This window comes from Equus caballus, chromosome 21, assembly GCF_041296265.1.
Source record: "Equus caballus isolate H_3958 breed thoroughbred chromosome 21, TB-T2T, whole genome shotgun sequence".
Taxonomy (NCBI): Eukaryota; Metazoa; Chordata; class Mammalia; order Perissodactyla; family Equidae; genus Equus; species Equus caballus.
The window spans coordinates 56,540,692-56,559,752 of record NC_091704.1 but is presented as its reverse complement, the minus strand read 5'-3'; the positions used below and the strand labels follow the sequence as shown (position 1 = coordinate 56,559,752).

The 19,061-nt window shown below is 35.2% G+C and overlaps 1 protein-coding gene across 10 annotated transcripts in view; it reads right to left on the bottom strand.

Moving 5' to 3' along the window:
• Positions 1 to 19,061, bottom strand: part of CDH18 (cadherin 18) — a 903,322-nt gene that overhangs the window by 132,943 nt on the left and 751,318 nt on the right. The window contains exon 1 of one of the 10 annotated variants that reach the window (XM_070245957.1): positions 16,273 to 16,333. The exons of the other annotated variants lie outside the window; for them this stretch is intronic. Coding sequence (XP_070102058.1) covers positions 16,273 to 16,330 — 58 coding nt within the window. The 5' untranslated portion in view covers positions 16,331 to 16,333. Of the gene's footprint in view, positions 1 to 16,272; positions 16,334 to 19,061 lie in introns of those variants that run through there. 10 annotated transcript variants of the gene reach the window in all.

The following is a 19,061-nucleotide window of genomic DNA, read 5'->3' as shown; positions in this document are numbered from 1 at the left end:
GGATTTGGGGGCATACATCGGACAGATTCAAAGAGAATGTAGCTGTATTGATACATCATTAAAGATACTTCTGATTTAGAATGTTTCATTTCCATCTTTCTATTTTTTTGCATTTTGTTTATTTTTTTATCTGTTATTAGTGTTTCAATGTGACCTAAAATTTCACAAGATCAGTCTACCTAGTTAACATACTTAATAACCACACTTAGGAAATCATAGGGCTGCTGGGGAATTTGTGAAGGCCAGATATTCTCTAGACTTTCAGACTTTCAGCATAACTACTCCATTCAGCAAAAATGCGCTGAGACAGGACCATATGGAGGAAAATAACCTATAAACTTCAAAAAAATTCTTATCTTGGAGTAAATTCCAATGGTGGTGATGATGATGATAGAACTACTGACAGTTATTAAGTATTTATTGAACATTAGGAAAAATGCATTATGTTGATCATCACACTAAAGCCTCACATCAATTACCTATGGAAGTTATTCATATGCTCCCCCTTTTATCAAAGAGAGATTGTAAGAACAGAAAGGTTAAGAAAATTGCCCAAGGACAGAAAGCTATGATAGAGCCAGTATCCAATCTATGCAACTAGAATTGCGTTGTCTGTTGTCACAAACACTACCTTCTGAGCTCTGCTTCTTTGTGAGTAACTCAGGGAAAATACCACCAAATATTGTGTAATAGATTTTGGAAGGATGTCTGCATCTTGGCAATGTGGTTTCAGAAGCAATCTCTGGTTTTTTTGGTCAGTTTTGGTTGTAATACCACTGGAATCAAAGTTCTGATTATAATCAAGGAGATGTCAAAAAGATGGCGAATAATCCTGGGGAACTGAAAGATCTGACTCCAAAAGCTAAGGATTCGGTCTTTTGTACAACAGAAGAAAGAGTAAGAAGCAGAAACTGAAGATTGATCTCGCTCCAAGACGCCATTAGCTGTTTATGGTCTTTTTGCGGGGAATCAAATACCAACAACACTAATCAGTGTTGGCCCATGACTACTTTGACCAATACAGTACAGTGGAAGTTTCATTATGGCAATTTTTGCCCCAGACTTAAGAGTCCTGGGAAGTTCTACCTTTGTCTATGCAAACTCAGAGCTCTCATGGAAATAGTCTAGTTACCCTGCTAAAGCGACCACATACAGAGGCTGTGAGATGGAAAGGGCAAGGGATCCGTCTGAGCCCGGTCCCCCAACTCTTCCCACAGAGGCGCTAGGCACATGGGTGAGCTCTTCTCTGAACCTCCATGAGTCCAGGTGTCAGGTGAATGCTACTGAGTAACTAAACTAATGCCACATGGGTCAAGAAATTGCCCAGATAATCCCTGCTCAACTTCTTGACTTTCAAAGTCACTGTTGTTTTGAAGGCTCTGAATTTTGGGGTAGTTTGCTACACAGCAATGGCATTCAAATGTGGAATATACATACACAGAGATACACACACACATACACGTATACATATACACATGCATGCATCTCTACACATACATACACATATATAGAAACATAAAAACATATACATACACATATTTATTCCTCACAGGGAAATAAATGATACTTAATATCTGGCTTTCTAGATCTACCCCTAACACCATTAAATCAAGATTATATATTTCCTAAATACTATTTTCTCTTCTCTCTCTCTGTCTCTATCTCTCATTCTTTCTCTCTCCCTCTCTCTCTCTACTCTTCTCTTCAGAACTGAAGTCCATATACACATACATATACAGAAACACACATATATCAAATATTTCAGCTATAGTACGTGTAAATATATTTCATGAGTCCAGGCAAACACGATATTTGGAGGACAAAGAGAAGAGGGAAAACATAACTGATCTTCATATAATTGATTTTCAATGAATAATGAAGTTGTTAAGATTCTTATCATCTGGAAATTTGCACCCTATGGGTAACAATAAGATTATCTATGATATTTATGGGATTTTTTTAATCAAGAGAATTAACAATATAATTTCAAATTTTTTTAATATCAAATAAAATATTTTATTAATAGATATTGAATGCAGAAATACTTTAACTTCAATATAAATGTATGCTTTGGAAAATAATAATAAAATAATTTTAAGAATCTAGAAATCTGAACTCTGCTTCTTTGTGAGTAACTCAGGGAAAATACTACCAAATATTGTGAAGTAGTTAACTATGATTTTCCTAAAATAGCTGTTCACGTGGTTTATAAAAATCTGATGGGCTCAAAATGAAAACATAAATAAGAAATATTAAGTTTATTGTGTAGATATATTATGCTTTATTAAAACATTAATGTATTTTTCTGTTATTTTGCTTCTCATTTTTTCTATAATTTGTTTTTTTCTCTTCATTTTTTTGCTTATGGTGGATAAAATGAATTCAAAAAGGTAAAATGCTTTATATAGCATTTTTTTGTTCACAGCTGCTACTTAAGAAAGGTCACTTAATATGACTGTATCAAAAACATACGGAATATTTGTTGTTGAGTCACCTATATTTAAAGCCATTTATTAAGAAAAAATACTAAAACATTGCTTTATAAATATACTCATACACCGACGACCATCTAGTTCTATTAGTCATGATATACTTGACAACATAGGCCCTAAGTTACTCAAAATTGACAATTTCTCCTCTAATACCAAATCACGTATTGTGTCAACAGCTTTCTTGATTTTTAAAAGAAGGTTTTATTTTCCTTAGAGTATGATTTTATTTTATAATGTATTATATGGTACTCTAATAATCTAAGAAGACATTGCCATTTTCAATAAGCTGTTTATAACATTATGCATGCTATACATTTGAATATATATATGCATATATTATATATACATGTTATATATGCCACATATAACAAATATGTAGTACTGAAAGAAACTCATATATCCAATCCCTAAAATTATCTTTAAGATTTTAAGGGTATGAATATGTATGTTGTATTTCTTTGGCACCTAATTTACCAAAGTGCCTTGGTGTTGAATCCTTAAGGCACTTGCGAAGAATTTAAGTGACTATTAAATTTTAGAGAATAAGAATTAGACTGTGGCCAGAATGGTTGTAGTGTACACAAGGAGCAGCATAAGAAAAGTGCCAATTTAATTGAAAAACAGAGTAAAGTAATCCCTAGGCTTTCAAGAATGCTCAAGCATTCTTACCGCCTTTGATCTCTTAAACACAAATCTAAAGTGAAAACATAACAAAATTAATCATTTAACCACGACACTACCTGTATTTTCCTAGAAACCTTAAAAATGATAAAAGAGTAGCATGTTTGGCAGTGTTTGGAAGGAGATGTTATACTGATTGTGTAACTCTGATTAATATACAATTCAATCTTAGGTGTCTGTTATTAATTTACAAATTTATTATTAATTAATAATTTATCTGTCCATTGTGGTTCCAGTATTACTGAGAGGCAATATGGCGAGATCACGTGAACACGCAAACAAATTACAAATACCGCTTACAAGTACAGAGGCAGGTAACATAAAGTAATAGGAAGATTAAGTAGCTCAAAGAAACATGAAAATTTTATATAAAGAGTCTCATTTCTGGGAAATAAGTTTCCTCATGTGTTAATCTCTTGTCTGCTCAGTTTGGGTGCATGTTAGCATTTACTCGATGTAAGTGATGCAGTAAATTAATCTGGTGCCCTATTTAACTAGTGGCTAAATGGTAATAACAGAAGGTACAACATAGAAGAGTACTATATTCTAATTTAAATGATATTCTAAAAACATTTGAGTGCTTGTTGAGTTATGTAAATGTAAAATGCTGTTGTTTTTACTGCATGATAGCAAAATAACAGGATTCATTATTACTTGATAATCTGAGGCACACCAGCTGAATCCAGCAATATATGAAGAGGTTTTTGCTCCTTTGATGAAGAGAGTGAATAGAAAGCCCTTAATACTTGAAAGACGTGTCTAGAAGAATTCTCTTATATGATTTGTAGAGTGGGACTTTTAATCAGTATCTGAATATTTTCATAGGAAAGGATTTCTATGAAATAAAAAACAGCTAAGGAATAAACATTGAAAACTTGTTTTGCTCCACCAGGCTATACAATTTTACCATGTTTTCCTAATATTTGGATCCATGGAGTAATGTATTGTTGATTGGTTAAATTGAAACCATGGGAAAGGAAGGAATGATTGGAAACTGATAAATATGTCATTCTCAATTACTGGGAACATAGGATAATTTAACATGTTGCCCCAAAAAAAATTTGTGTTAAAAAAAAAAAAAAAAACAGATTATTGAGAATCGACTCCATGGTAGAAAAAAATGGAAAGTCATTATTTTGCATATGCTGGTTAGAGATGTGAACCCCCAAATAGTAAAATCAGACAGATAAAGGAAAAAAGGTTCAGCCAAATATTAACTTTTACTTTGTTTCCGCAGTGATGATAATACCAGATCATAAACTGGTAGATTAGTGAAAGCTAACAGGCATAGAAATTCTCAGAACTCTCCTTGTAATACCAGATCATAAACTGGTAGATTAGTGAAAGCTAACAGGCATAGAAATTCTCAGAACTCTCCTTGTATGTATTGTGGCTAACATAAGCACCATTTTAATCTTTGCGTAACACATGATAGTACAGTAGCTGTCATGTAAAAAATGAAAGGTATACTGTGCTTGAATTTCTGTTATTCTTGTGGCAAATCTCTGGAAAGAGTTGTCTATATACAGTATGAAACAGTCACTGGGGTGGAGATTTGGGTGCAGGATATTTATTAGGGATCAACAGTGAACAGAAGGATCAAGCCTGAAGGGATAGGGGAAGACATTAGTCTGGGACGCAGGTGTGACAAAGTTCAGGCTAATGCAGCAATGATATATTGCCTGTTTGAGTGTCCGGCCTTGGGCTGAAATAGTTAGGCCTTTATCCATTCCCTTTCATCAGTCACTGCAGGAAGGTCATCCCAGAAACGACATGACATCAGCAAGATGTCCATCAGCACGTGAAATAGATGTTGAAGTAGCTGACAGCTGGGAGTGGGGTGCTGAATGCACTCCCCAAGGTGGGCTCTAAGTCCTTCCTTAAATGGGGCTCATGGTCGTGCATCTGTGTCCACCATGCAGTAATTCTAGTTTATTTCCCCTGATTTCCAGTTCGAGCCCCTCCAGTCCTGACTGAAGCTGTGCACTATACTGCAAATGTTCACATGATCTTACCTTCACTAGCTCTCCTGTTGTCAGATCCATTGGATAACGTCTGTCCTCATCTCACCATAAGCAAACTGGCCACCCTTCCTAAAGATGTCACTTTCTTCTCTCTCTCAATTTTACTCTCTTGTGTTTTGTATTGCCATAATACTAATTTAATTATTATCATTATAGCAATTTACTTATTAATTTGGACAAGTGTTAGTCCTTTTCCACTAGAATACCAGTTTCACAAGGTCAAGGATTGTTGTTTGTTGTGTTTTCACTGCTGTGCCCTCACTGCCTAAAACAGTTCTGAACCCATAGCTGTCCTCAGTGAATCTTTCCTGAATGAATGGAGTGCTTCAAAATCCACAGAAATGCATCATAGTATCAAGTTTTTGGTTTAGAAAAAAACTAGAACAGGTGTAAAACAAAGTTACCAAATTTATTTCCTTTGGATATTAAATGTATTAGCTTGCCATGGCTGCTATAATAAAGTACCATAAACCAGGAGGCTTAAAAACAAAAACGAATTGTCTCACAGCTTTGGAAGCCGGAAGTCTGAAATCAAGGTATTGGCAGGGTCGGTTCCTGCTGGGCTGTGAGGGATGCGTCTTGCCAGGCCTCCCTCTTTGGCTTGTTGATGGCTGTTTTTGTGCTCACATGGCATTCTCCCTGTATCTTCAAATCATCTTCTCCTGTGTGTATCTCTATGTCCAAGTGTCCCCTTTTGATAAGGACACCAGTCATATTGTATTATGGCCCACCCTATACCTCACCTCAGCTTGACTATCTCTGTAAGGATCGTGTCTCCAATAAGGTTGCATTTGGAAGTACTGGAGGTTAGGAATTCAATATAAGAATTAAGGGATGGAGGCAATTCAACCTATGACTCTAAGCAAAAAAATAAATTATACCAAGAAAAAATAAATATGTATTGAATATTTAAGCCTGTTCTTTGATCCTATATTAGTGAAATCCTTTAAGCAAAATTATGAGTTAGTTTGATCAAAGTGGGGCTGATAAAGGCACCCTAAGAACACAGATAAGAAAAAATGTGGAAGAACATTATGTAACAGAAAAGGTGGAGATGGATAAAGAGCTTTGTGTGGGCAGTCTGAGGGATGTAAGGATAGAAATTGTACAAGCATATGGTCATGGAGACTGGCTTTGAGTTCCTTTATCCCATGAGCTATAGAGTCATTCATTCCTTCAACTAGTAGTTACAGAATGCGCACTAGAATCCAGGCTCTGTCTCAGCGGCAAACAAAATCGCTGCCCTCATGAAGCTGACAATCTAGAGAGGGCAGATAAGAGAAAAGAAAGTAAAGATAATTATCTACTTTTATATATAGCAGATTAGGTAGTTTTAATTGCTGGGGGGAGGGAATGAAGCATTTGGTTTGGGCTTACAGTTTTTTTCTTTTTTCTTGTGAGGAAGACTGGCCCTGAGCTAACATCTGTGCCAATCTTCCTCCACTTTCTATGTGGGACGCCACCACAGCATGGCTTGATGAGTGGTGTGTAGGGCCATTGAAGCAGAGAGCATGAACTTAACCACTATGTCACTGGACCAGCCCTGGGCTTATAGTTTTAACTAGAACTGTAATAGCGGTTTTTGGAGTTAGCTAGTACTGGCTTACACAGTTGATTGCTAAAATTTTAAGAATTTGGAAAGCCACCTAGTAAATATAGCCATTACTAAAAATTAAATTACATAAATTTATAATTCAACATCATATTATAAAAATAAACCCTGAAAATTCATCACTTTCTAAGTGAATTACCATATTTTACTATTATTTATGCTCTTGATGTTATTGATGTCTATTTTAACTATATGACAGAAATACTATAAAACAACGTGCTACTGCTCATCCCTTCTCAACTTCAAATCCAGTAGTGTCATCCTGGTAATTTGAAAATTATTGGCAGTGGAACTATTTTCAACATGAAAGTCAGCAAATGCTACCAAATCAATCAGGTTTAATTTACCAATTCAGTGATTTTCTAGACTTGAGAAAGGAAAGAAGCAAGTATAAGTAAAACATATTAAACTCAAACATGTAGCTATTACATTGTAGTAACACAAAAAGTTAAAGAAAAATTATCCTAACTAATTAAAACTATTGTTCAACTGAGCAGTAAAAAGAGGTTCATACAATTGATGAGCAAGTGAAGTTTGTATAAACATTTTTTATCTATATGTTAGAGTAAACAAAAATATCAACCAACACCCAAGCCAGAAATAAACTCCTTTGTCAATGACCTGAGCAACTTCTTTGCTGAATCAGACAGTAATCAAGCATTTATTTACAGTAGGATTTTGTCAATATTCCTCGCATTGCAACAATAGGTTGTGTGTGGATGCAAGAGTTTGGCAAAAATCAATGCAAGCATTCTGTAAGAATCAATAGGCCTGTGGAATTTACAATACAGTATAATGTACATTTTATAAGTGTTTGCAAATTAGGTGCTACATATCTTTTATGTCAGTAAAATTTACAGTAAACATAAATACATGCATATATGTTTCTGGTTGTTAAATATTTACTAGCACACCACTGACTTCTAGGGATAAATAGACTTGAAAGAGGTGAGAGATAAAGTGTTCCAGGCAAAAAGAGTCACAAATTCAAATATTCTAAGGTGGGCGCTTTCCAGTTTGTTTCAGGGAAATCTGTGAGGTCAGCATCTCTAAAGCAAAAATAACAAGAAGAGGAGATGAGATCAGAAAGATATGATGAGCTAGATCATTTATAGAAATATATATTATTGTAATGCTTTTGACTTTGACCCTGAATGAGATGGGAAGCCAGTGGCAGGTTTTGAGCAAAGGAATGACAAGATCTGATATATTTTAACATGTCTGCTTTGGCTGCTGTGTTGCGAATAGATGGGGTGGAACAAGGGTAAAATTAAGGAGATAGGTTAAGAAATAATTGCGATAAAGTTAGTTAAAAGAGGAGTGAGGAGATGTGGTCAGACACCAGGTATGTCTTGAAGGTAGTGTTTGCTGATGAAATAGATGAACAGTATGAACAAAAAACAGGAGGTGGTTGGAGCTCAGTAATTCAATTTTGGATGTGCTCTGTGATATGTGTCCTAGACACCCAGGCAGAGATGTGCACTTGGCACACAGTTTGGTGGTGTTTAGAGGAACAGTCCAAACTAACACTATAAATGTGGTCAGCATAGAGGTAACAATTAAAGCCATTAAGCCTGATGAGATTAGCAAAGGAATAAGTATATAAAAGAGGCTCAAACATTGAACACTGCCATACGCAGTGAGTTTGGGAGGAAAGGTGCAAGCAACACATAACCCGTGATCATTGAGAAAGGAAGAAAACCAAGAGGGTGTGGCATCCTGGAAAAGTATTTCAAGGAAGAGAAACTGATCCAGTGTGACAAATCCGATTGTTAAGTCAAGTATGATGTGGCTTGAACATTTTTCATACACAAAATGAATTAGAGTCAGGGGCATTATCATGGGAAAGGTGGCAGCCAAATCTAAACTTCCTAGGAGATATGAAATAACGAAAAGGATCTGTGAGGCAATTCGGAGTAAATTTTTAAGGACAAGACAACTGATTAGAAGTGGAGTGTGACGGAAAGGGAATGATTCAAATGGCACTCAGGCATTTGGCTTAAGGACTTGGGTCAGTGGGGAGGCCCTCTACAAGATTAGAAGCGTAAGATAAAGATCAGTGAAGAGAGCGTTAATTCATGGCTATATTGACTTTTATGTGCTTAAGAGCTATCTATGTGGAAAAGACTGATGCATAGTTGAACACATGGCATTCAGCAGAAAGGTCTGGGTTGGCCAGTCAGGATAATAACAGTTATAAAGAGATGGCTGGATAGAAACCCACTCTTGCCCAACGTAATGAAGAAAGGGCCACTTATTACAAGTATTGGTCTAAATTGCTCTCTGTTGAACCTTCAATTCTTGCACCATATACTAAAAACATCAATCAGGACAGAAAAATTTTATTTAAAAAAATGTAAGTGAGATAAAATCAATCTAATATTAATGAATATAAAACCAAAAAAAGGACTATTTTGACTGAAAATGACATTGCTTTCCTCCATACATAAATACAACTATGCAATGGACAGGATTGGCTGAATTACTCCTTTACGTGAGCACGGTATAAACCAGGTTTAATTGGAAAGTCCAATAACACTTCGACCATGCTGAATTTTCCTCAATCAAATTTGGAGGAACTTTTGCACAATATAAGGATCATTTAGAGATATTTAGAAAAGTAGACGACATGTCCCAAAAGGGGAAGAAAAAAGATTTGTAGAAAGACAGTAATTTAAGAAGGGGGAAAGTAGATCTTTAAAACATTTTTTCAGTTACTGATGTAAACTGTCCATCCATATCCCCCTTCTGCCACTCACTTATGGTTATCAATCTGGTCCTTCCTTTGTGAAGCTATATCCTACAAGATAACTGCCAACTAGAACTCATATGATATATAAACTCTGTCCTATTGTAGCTTTGTATTTTTAATATTGTTTCTACATTCCTGAAGTAGCATACAGGGTTAGCAGAAGTGCATTATTTTTTGTTTGTGCATGTGTACTCTTTTTGTTTTGTTTTTGCAGCTAAGGTTGCTTTATTGTGTGAGGTAGACCAGAATCCCATAGTTTGGGAGTGACTGCTTTGTAATTCTCATACCAGCATCTTTCTTCACCCAATTACCTGCCATTCAATACTTTTTCATTTTGTTTCTTATTAGGCGGACCGGGCAGAAAAAGAACTAGGCACCTAAGGCAGCCTCTGAAGTAACTAGAACAAACACTGCATTAATCAGTGCAATGTATTGCAGACTGAATATAAAGATCTGGTTTCCTGGAAATATTTGGGAATTCTTTGTATAAAGTTATTTAAAATTTGAAGAATGAGTTATATTAGAGAACAAGAGAATAATCAGGATTATGGAACGAGGACTGAACTAGGAAGGGAATTAACATGGCAAATAATGACTGAGGAAGAAAGGCTAAATGAGGCATTGATTTAGTTATTTAGAGACTTTTCTATTAAAGTAAGCCCAGAAATCATATCACTTTTGTTGATTTAGCACCTTTCACTGTTTATTTTAACGTTATTCACTCTTTTGGTTCCAGAGAACCTATAAATGTCTTTCCAGGGATTCAAGTACCATTTATCAACGTTACTGCATGAGCTCACCAGGCAAGAGTTTACACATCTTGCTTTTCAGCATTTCTCTTTCAGAAATAATTCTAAAAGCAATGAACTAAAGAGAGAACACCAGATGTGAGTGTAGGTAAGCCATAAGCCTGAGATATTTTATGCAGATGGATAATTGAGAATGTGTATCAAGTGGGGATTTTGACATTTTCCCAGTTAATTTAGAAGCAGCAGCATGATATGCTTGAAGATAACTCTTTTCAATTTTACTCCTTTCTGATGCCATTTGAGATCTAAACTGATTCTCAACTTGTCAATATTTTCTTTGCTTTGTTACAAAAATCTGTCTATTCAAGCTCCTGAGTTTAAAAAAAAATATTTTTACTTCTTAAGCTCTCCTTTGTAGTAACTTTAGCAAGGTCACTGGACCAGCCATTTCTCAAACTCTGAGGCTATTTTCAGGTTATAGGCTGAGTCAATAAACTTTATTATATAGAACAAAAATATTCAGAGCTTTGTTGAAGGGCTTAAGACGTGTCTTAAGAAATCTATCATTTTATTCATAAAAACTGAAGACAAGATAATATTGTCTTTTTGAAACAATGAAGAATATAGCTAACCATCATCTAATACTACATTTAAAATCATCCAGATGCTTTTATTATTATCAAAATTTATATTTGTAATGGACTATTTAAAAAATATCCCTTATTCAGCCATAAATAAAGACTGAAATCTTGCCATTTGAGATAACATGGATGGACCTTGAGTGTATTATGCTAAGTGAAATAAGTCAGATGGAGAACTACAAGTAGCATGTGACCTCACTTATATGTGAAATCTAAAAATAACAAAACAAAAAACACCTCACTGCTACAGAGAACAGATTGGTGGTTGCCAGAGACAAGGTGTACGGGGTGGGCAAATTGGATGAAGGTTGTCACAAGGTAAAAACATCTAGTTATAAAATAAGTCGGGGATGCAATGTACAGCATGATAACTACAATTAATAATACTGTATTGCATATTTCAAAGTTGCTGATAAAGTAGATTTTAAAAATTCTCATCAGAAGAAACAAAATATTTGTAACTATATATGGTGACAGATGTTAACTGGACTTATTGTGGTGATTACTTTGCAATAAATACAAATTTTGAATCTATGTTGTACACACAAAACCAATATAACGTTAGATGTCAATTATACCTCAATAAAAATAAAATAAAACATCTGTTATTTTCCTTTAATATGTGAAAGTATTTACTGTTTCTTTTCTCTATTTTTAGCTCCACTATTTGGTCATTAATTGCATGCTTTAGCCACTGGGGTTTTCTCTTAGCTACATTTGTAGACTAATTTGCAAAAACAACATACTTTGACAATATAGTATGGTGGAGGTCTAGGGGTCTGGAGTCAGCTGTCTGCATTCAAACCTTGGTTCCACCATTTCCTCAAAGGTAGCATGGAAACACCAATATTACATATTTTATCTGATTAATGTGAAATTACATTAATTAACGAAAATATTTAGAACAGTGTGTATCACATAGTAAACACTCAATACAGTTATCATCTGCATTTTTAAGAAAAGTCATTTCTGTTTCTCCGTTTTGTTCAAAAATGGGCATTTCTTTTCCAGAGCAATTATGCAAGTCACAGACTTCACAATTCCTGAACTGTTCTCTGACTTGTATTTTCCCCTAGAGAATTTAGAATGGTGAGCTATTTGTTTTGCTTACCTGAGCATCAGCAATATTTCAACCTGTAGTTCTGGAGGTTTGTAAATTATTTGTTTGCAATTCCAATTAGAAACACATCTTCTAACCCTGTTTTCTACAAGTTGACTACATTGAGCTTTTCTCATTCAAATGTACAGGAATTTTCCCTTCATTCTCTCTGATTTTCTTCCTGCTAATTCTAAAGCCTGTGTGCTACTCCCAAACCCAGCGCTATCTCTTTTCTTTAGAGTTTCCCGCAATCCCACCTATAGTAGCAAGCTTTTATTATATACGATCATGAGTCTATTTATCTCTAGGGATGTGTGTATATACAGAATTATGAATACCTCCCATGCGCCAAGCATTATGTTAAATATGATTTTTGCAGCTATTTCATTTAATCATCTTATGACCCAGTTTCTTACTTATCAAAACTTAGATTTATAGAACACTTAAAAGTCTACCGTTTGCCATATTTTCTCTTTAATTTGAGAATCATCATTTAAGTAAAGAAGATGAACTTTACTGAATGTGTCCCACGCTCTCTGTATTCTGTAGCCACATGCCCTCCACTGAATGCCTTTGCATGCATTCTCCATTGACTGCTGTCTTTCTCTGCTTCCCAGCAGGCTGCAAAGATTCCTCTGACTGCTGGAAGCTTCTAAGTAGAGAACACAGTGGGATATTGTACATAGTGGCCAGGGCAGCATATTCATTTACACAGCATTAATTGGCCTCCAGTGTGCTTACCGAGCTCCTCGCTCTAAATAAAGAAAATCATAAAATTTCCATATATCCTGGTCGCTGTGATATCTCTTTTCTCCATAGTAGATTTATTATACATTGCCTTCAGATTTTACATTGCAGCCCTGCCATCAAACAGAATTAATAACAAGGCAAAGGTATCAACACAATCTCTATATGTCAACAGACATGGAACACAGTCTATTTCTTCCAATTGCATTTTGTAAGTTAAAAGAACCAAATTCTAACAAATTAGAAATCACCAAAATAATTTAGTTAATTCATTTAATGAAGTAATTAATTCAGTGAGCTTTGATTGCATTATCACATATTAAGTGCTCAGAATACAAAAGTGTAGAGAAAATAGTGGCAAAAAAATGTGCTTACAGAGTAAATGGCTTGACTTTTCTTCTTTTACATGACATATCCACGTTAGCTCAACCTTGATTATTTCAAACGCTCTTTTAAAAATGCATTTAAAGAATGAAGCATTGAGGGATGGGATATCTCCTAATTAATATTTAAATTATTTTCTGGATCCCAAAGTGTGTAAGCAAGTCCTGGCAGAAACAAGTCAGAGCCCCTGGGTGTGATAATACTGCTCCAGTAACGTCTTACTCACACTTTGAAACCTTGGTCAAATTCAAGACAAACCCCTTCCTAGAAGTATGCTTGTAAAGGCATGTAGGGATTTAAGTTAAAGTTCATATTTTTCTCTTATCTAATATCATATTAAGCTATTTCTGCAGAACTGTTTATAAGTGTGTAAAAAAGCTTATGAATAACTATATTTTGATATATAACAATACTGTTATTTAATAGAGCAAGATGATTGTTTTCTTTTCTTTCCATTTCTACACTAGAACTCTAGGCAGTATTGAAAATAGTGTATCAATTGAACGCTTTAACTATATTCCCTGTATATTTAATTGGATGGAAAAATGGGGAATTATCTAACATTTGTCCTGGAAATGTAGAGAAGATCAGGATTTAGAAAAGGAGGGTAGGAATTAAGAATATTTAGATTCCTTCCTACTTTGCAGCATCTCTCTCCAATGTATAATATGTATTTTTTTATTCTAAATGTTTACAACCTAATAAATATGTTCTATTTTATTTAACAAACCAGAATATGTGGATTATCTTTGGTCCTCCTTGCCAAATTCTTAACTCTACTGATTCTGGGCATATACTGTAAGAAGGAAAATCTTTACACTCCATTGGGTTTATTCAGACACATTGGAAATTGGTTCAACACTATTTAACTTTACCCAGCAGTGCTTATGACAAAGTTCTACATGTAGTATAAGTATGTGTAATACAGAATATATGCTCTTAAAAACTCAAAAAAAAAAAAAAAAGAAGAGAAAATAATATAACAATCAAGAACAGGAGCTCTGCAGACAGACTAAGTCCAAATGTTATTCTCATTGGTTAACAGTATGGCCTGAAGGAAATTACTTTTCTATGACTCAGTTTCCTCCTTTAGAAAATATAGACCAGGAGTTCCTATACTGTGATGGACAGCAGTTAGACTTTGGGTGGCAAAAACGATATAGTCTTCATAGACGTCAAAATGTAAGGATATACACCTGAAATTTATATAATCTTATCAACCAATCTCAATGAAAAATGTAAAGATATTGGTTAAAGTAAAAGAAAATACACTAAACAAAACCAAAAAAAAGCATGGAGGGAGAAGCGATGGATTAGTACAGATCGTGCTAGAGATGAGCAGATTACTGAGTTCCAGGCACACGAGGGAGACAGATTAATGCAAAATAAATAAAGGAGCTTCAGAAAAACAGCATGAAGCTGAACACTGGTCTACGGCTTATCACAGAAGGTAAGTCTAAATGTGTGTGGAAAATCAATTCTTTTCATTGAGGATGTTGATTTGAAAGTGATGTTATTTGCTTCTTTCCCTATTTCTTCATTTTGATTGTTTATCTTTCAGATAATTAAACATCATTTAAAAACTAGAAAACATCAATATGGTGGAATGTCTAATGCAGGTTGCTTACTCTGGCAAAAGGGCAAGGGCATGGTGCTGTTTTCTTAATAGTATGGATGATCATTGAAAATTATAAGTAAAAGAATTGATTCTTCTTGTCATGAAAAAAAATAGCACGTGCAAAGCATTTAGAAAACTGCCAAGAAAAGCAGGAGAAACATCATAAGCAAAAGTTAGCATAGTTCTTATTGTTTTTATTATGTTATCATATGTCAGGATGACCAAACAATATAATCAGTTTAGTGGGAAATATTCTTCCAAAGATGTTTGGGTGAACATTGCTCTTACAATTTTTATAGTCTTTTAAAGTTTACGAAGTTTTGTAACATAAACAATCTGATTTTCAACTCAAAATGGCCCCCTGAGATGACAAGACAGGATATTTACACATTATTCTTAATTTATTGATGGGGACAAAGGCACAAAATATCAAGTAATTCGTCTGGATTAGCTAATAAGTGTTTAGTGATTGTCTACTGACCATTGATGCCAGATTTATTTTTATAGAGCAAATGAACGATTGTAGCATGCTCCTTACATAGATTAGTAGGGCCACCTAACCAGAGTTACCTGTGGGAGCACTTTATGTTTTACTATAGGCAACTTTTTTGACATAAGTATATCAGATATCCTTATTGATGTGTGATCATCAGGTGATCCTCCTTAAATTATATAAAATAAAATTTACATATGCAAATACATATGGGAACTCTAAAAATTGTCTTGTTTTGGTTTGATTGCTATGTCAAAGATGTTGCTATTGTGATTTTTTTTTGGCAAGGAAGACTGACCCCAAGCTAACATATGTGCCAATCTTCCTCTATTTTTGTATGTGGGATGCCGCCTTAGGATTACAAGCTGCGAATTTACAAGTACACCCAGTTCTGGAGCTTAATTAATAAATATTAATCACCTCTTTAATGGTTCAAAAACCATGCACAAAATTCTTTTCCAACCCAAAATGCCTGATTCTTTTTTATTCACATGATCTGTTGTGAAAGCGTTTTACTTTATTTTCTATGTTTTGTAAATGTTCAGTTCACATGATGTATCTTGAGGTTATAAAGAAAGTTATTTATGATTTAAATTTTAATTATTTACGTTTAAAAAGTCTGACTAGCAATTCTCATACACACTGCTCTCTCTAATATCTAAGATGTGATATCAATATAAATTCAAACTATTTTCATTTATAAAGAAAAAGCTACATAAAATTGTGGAATTACCATAGTCACTAAAAAAACATCCACAACTCTGTGCCATACGTACTGTCTTTCATCTTTTGTCAGAATTTTCTCCTGCTATGGTCATAGTTACTCACATGTTAGTAAAACATATCATTCAGAGAGAAAGAACAAGAAAGAAAGAAACTGAAATCATGACGATGTATATTCTTAGCCAAACCTCTACTCCTCTTGGCATTCTGAAGCCTACGTTTTCCTTTGTATCTTATCTACATAACTATGGATTTACCTTTTATAAGCAATGTTGAGTCTTCTCTTTCAGCCAGAGACGATAGAATAAATACCATCTCCTCTCAAGCAAAACTGAGAGAAAAGACTGAATCAAAACCATCTGTGCCTTTTCTCTTAATGGAGTTTGGCTCCTCTGGGGAATATTAAAGGAGAGCTTTCGGAAATGTACAAATTGCTGGTAGATTGTTTTTATTCCTGTTTAGATTGGACATACTAATAACATTGCTGATGCACCTAATCTGCCCCCTTATTTGATACCATACCTGTCTTGTCCTAGTCTCCACATTCTTGATTCAAATGTCTTGCTCTAATTGCTCTTTTAATTCCATAGCAATTACCACTTTCTAACATTCTACGTAGTTTTATTTTTATTATTTATTGTCTGTCTTCTCTTTACCACCCCTGACACCTAGAATGCAAGCTGGGTGTTCATGGATATGGACTTGTTTTGTTTGCTGATGTATTCCAAACACCTTAGTTGAATACTTGACATATAACAAGTTGTCAGTAAATACCTGCTAAATAAAAGAATAACTGAATAAATGACAGGATAATCGTTAATGATGTAGATAGCATAATAACCAGAAGCACCATAGTTTCTTTCAAAATTCTTAGACTTTTGATATTCAGAATGTAGCACTTGGATTCACAGCATCACCACCACCTGGGAGCTTGCTGGAAGTGCAGACCCAGACCTGCCCATTCTGAATCTACATTTTCATTTACATCAAGCCTTCCTACCTTAACTGCACGTCGTTGAATAGAGACCACAATTGCTCCTCTTATGCAGCACATACAGTCATTTGTTAGTTTGTTCCTCTTTTGTCATATTTTATAGGAAGTAATTCCTCCCCAACCTTTCTCTCATCAATATTAGAGTAAGAGAGTAAGTGCATGTAGATCAAATATTTCTTTAGTGTGTTTAAATATTTACTTAATATTTTGCATGAACTATGCAAGTTAAAACAGTTCCTTTCCATCTAACTTGACTGATAAGAGACAGCTGAGAAAGTTATACACCACTTCATTTAGGTCCAAATTTTATTTTGAGCAAGTGATTACTGACTGTGGCTCCTGGGAAAGAGGGCAAAGTGAGGAAAGCAGTCACTTAGAACCCAAGTGAACTGACCACAGAAATGTTCTTATAGGGGAAAATCTACTCAACGCTGTAAAAGTGCCGTCCAAGCAACATAGCTTCCAGTGAGTAATCTTCAATGCAGCTGGAAAACCAAATGATAGAACCAGTCGTGGGAGGGAAGTGTAAATTTCTTCCTAATACTGTGGCATGTGTCATAGAAAACACATAAATACCATCTTAGCTTTACTTCACCAACAAATCCTAATGGGTTACCATCTTAGCTTTACTTCACCAACAAATCCTAATGGGTAGGGGCCATAAGACAGATGAAAGCAACGTGTTCAAAACCCGTTTCTTGTGGTGTGTATCTAAATCACTCTGAATCACCTACATCTGGAAGCCTAAAGCTAGCAAAGCTACAATAAACAGAAAGCAGATAACTCATTAGAACTGCTCTTCTTTCTCCCTATAAAGTTGAGTTCAAGGTTCTTCTCTGAAATTGTGGGTCGTAGCTAGGAAGAAGTTTTGATATAATTATCCTGTAGAAGTTGTGATAAACCAGATACTGAAATGCGGATCTTCTGTATGTGGGTCCTCTGAAAAAAATCACAAAAATAGAAAAATTTTTATACAATAAAACAATAAAAAATAAATGAACAGGATATCTGCTCTCTTTGCTTGGGTTTGTTATGGTCCCAAAAGTATCTTTGCTTCTCTAAGGCTGCCGAATCTCTGAAATAGTAATGCCAAGTTATATCAAACCAGCTTTCAACTCCCAACCTTGGCAAGGAATTTCAATAGCTTTTCATGAATAGTGTTCAGCCCCCAAGAGAAGTCATCCATACACCTAAGACAATTTCAGGCTGGCTTAGCACACTGGCCAAGAGCCCATTCTCTGAAATGAGAATGGCTGGGTTTGTATCAGGCTCTTTCACTTAATCCTTTGTGACTTGGTTAAATTACTTACCCTCCCTGTCCTTCAGTTTCCTGATCTGTAAAATAAGATAATAGCAGGGCCTTCTTCATAGTGTTATAGAGAGGACGCAAGGAAATGAAACACAGAAAACGCTTAGAACAGTGTTTGCATTTGGTAACTACTCAATACATGTTATCTGCTGTTACTGTTGTTGTTAAAGATGTAAGCAATAGGTTATAGGAAGACAAATAAATCAGGGTGTGAGACAAAAGTTGACTCTGAAAATTACATAGCGTGGTTAGAAACTGCTTCTGGGAAGGTTAGATTTGATCCGAGAAGAGAGAGAATGAACTATGGGCTTGTCTAAACAAAAGCTTTGCAGGCAGAAGTGATAGTAAACGCAAACTATCCAAAGCTAGAGGGAGCTGAAGAAGTGCAAGAACATGAGGAGTCAACGTGGCTGGGGAGGAATGTATATGGGGATGAAAGTAAAAGGAGAGCAGACAGGTAGAGCAGTCTAAATCATGCAAGGCACTGCAAGCCCTTGAAATGGTATTGTCTTCCATTTTGCGGGAAGCATTGGGTGGGTTTTTGGTGGAGAAGGTATGGAAGGCCTTAGCCATAGGCTGAGCTCTGACATAAACAGTAGTGATTTATTTCTTGCTCATGTTACACATCCTTGGATATAGGTCAGCTGTAGTTCTGTGCCTCAAGCCAGAATGGAAGAGCAAGAGAGATGGAGGTGCTTCTGCTGGGAAGTGGCCCTATCGCTGCCCTTCACATCTCATTACCC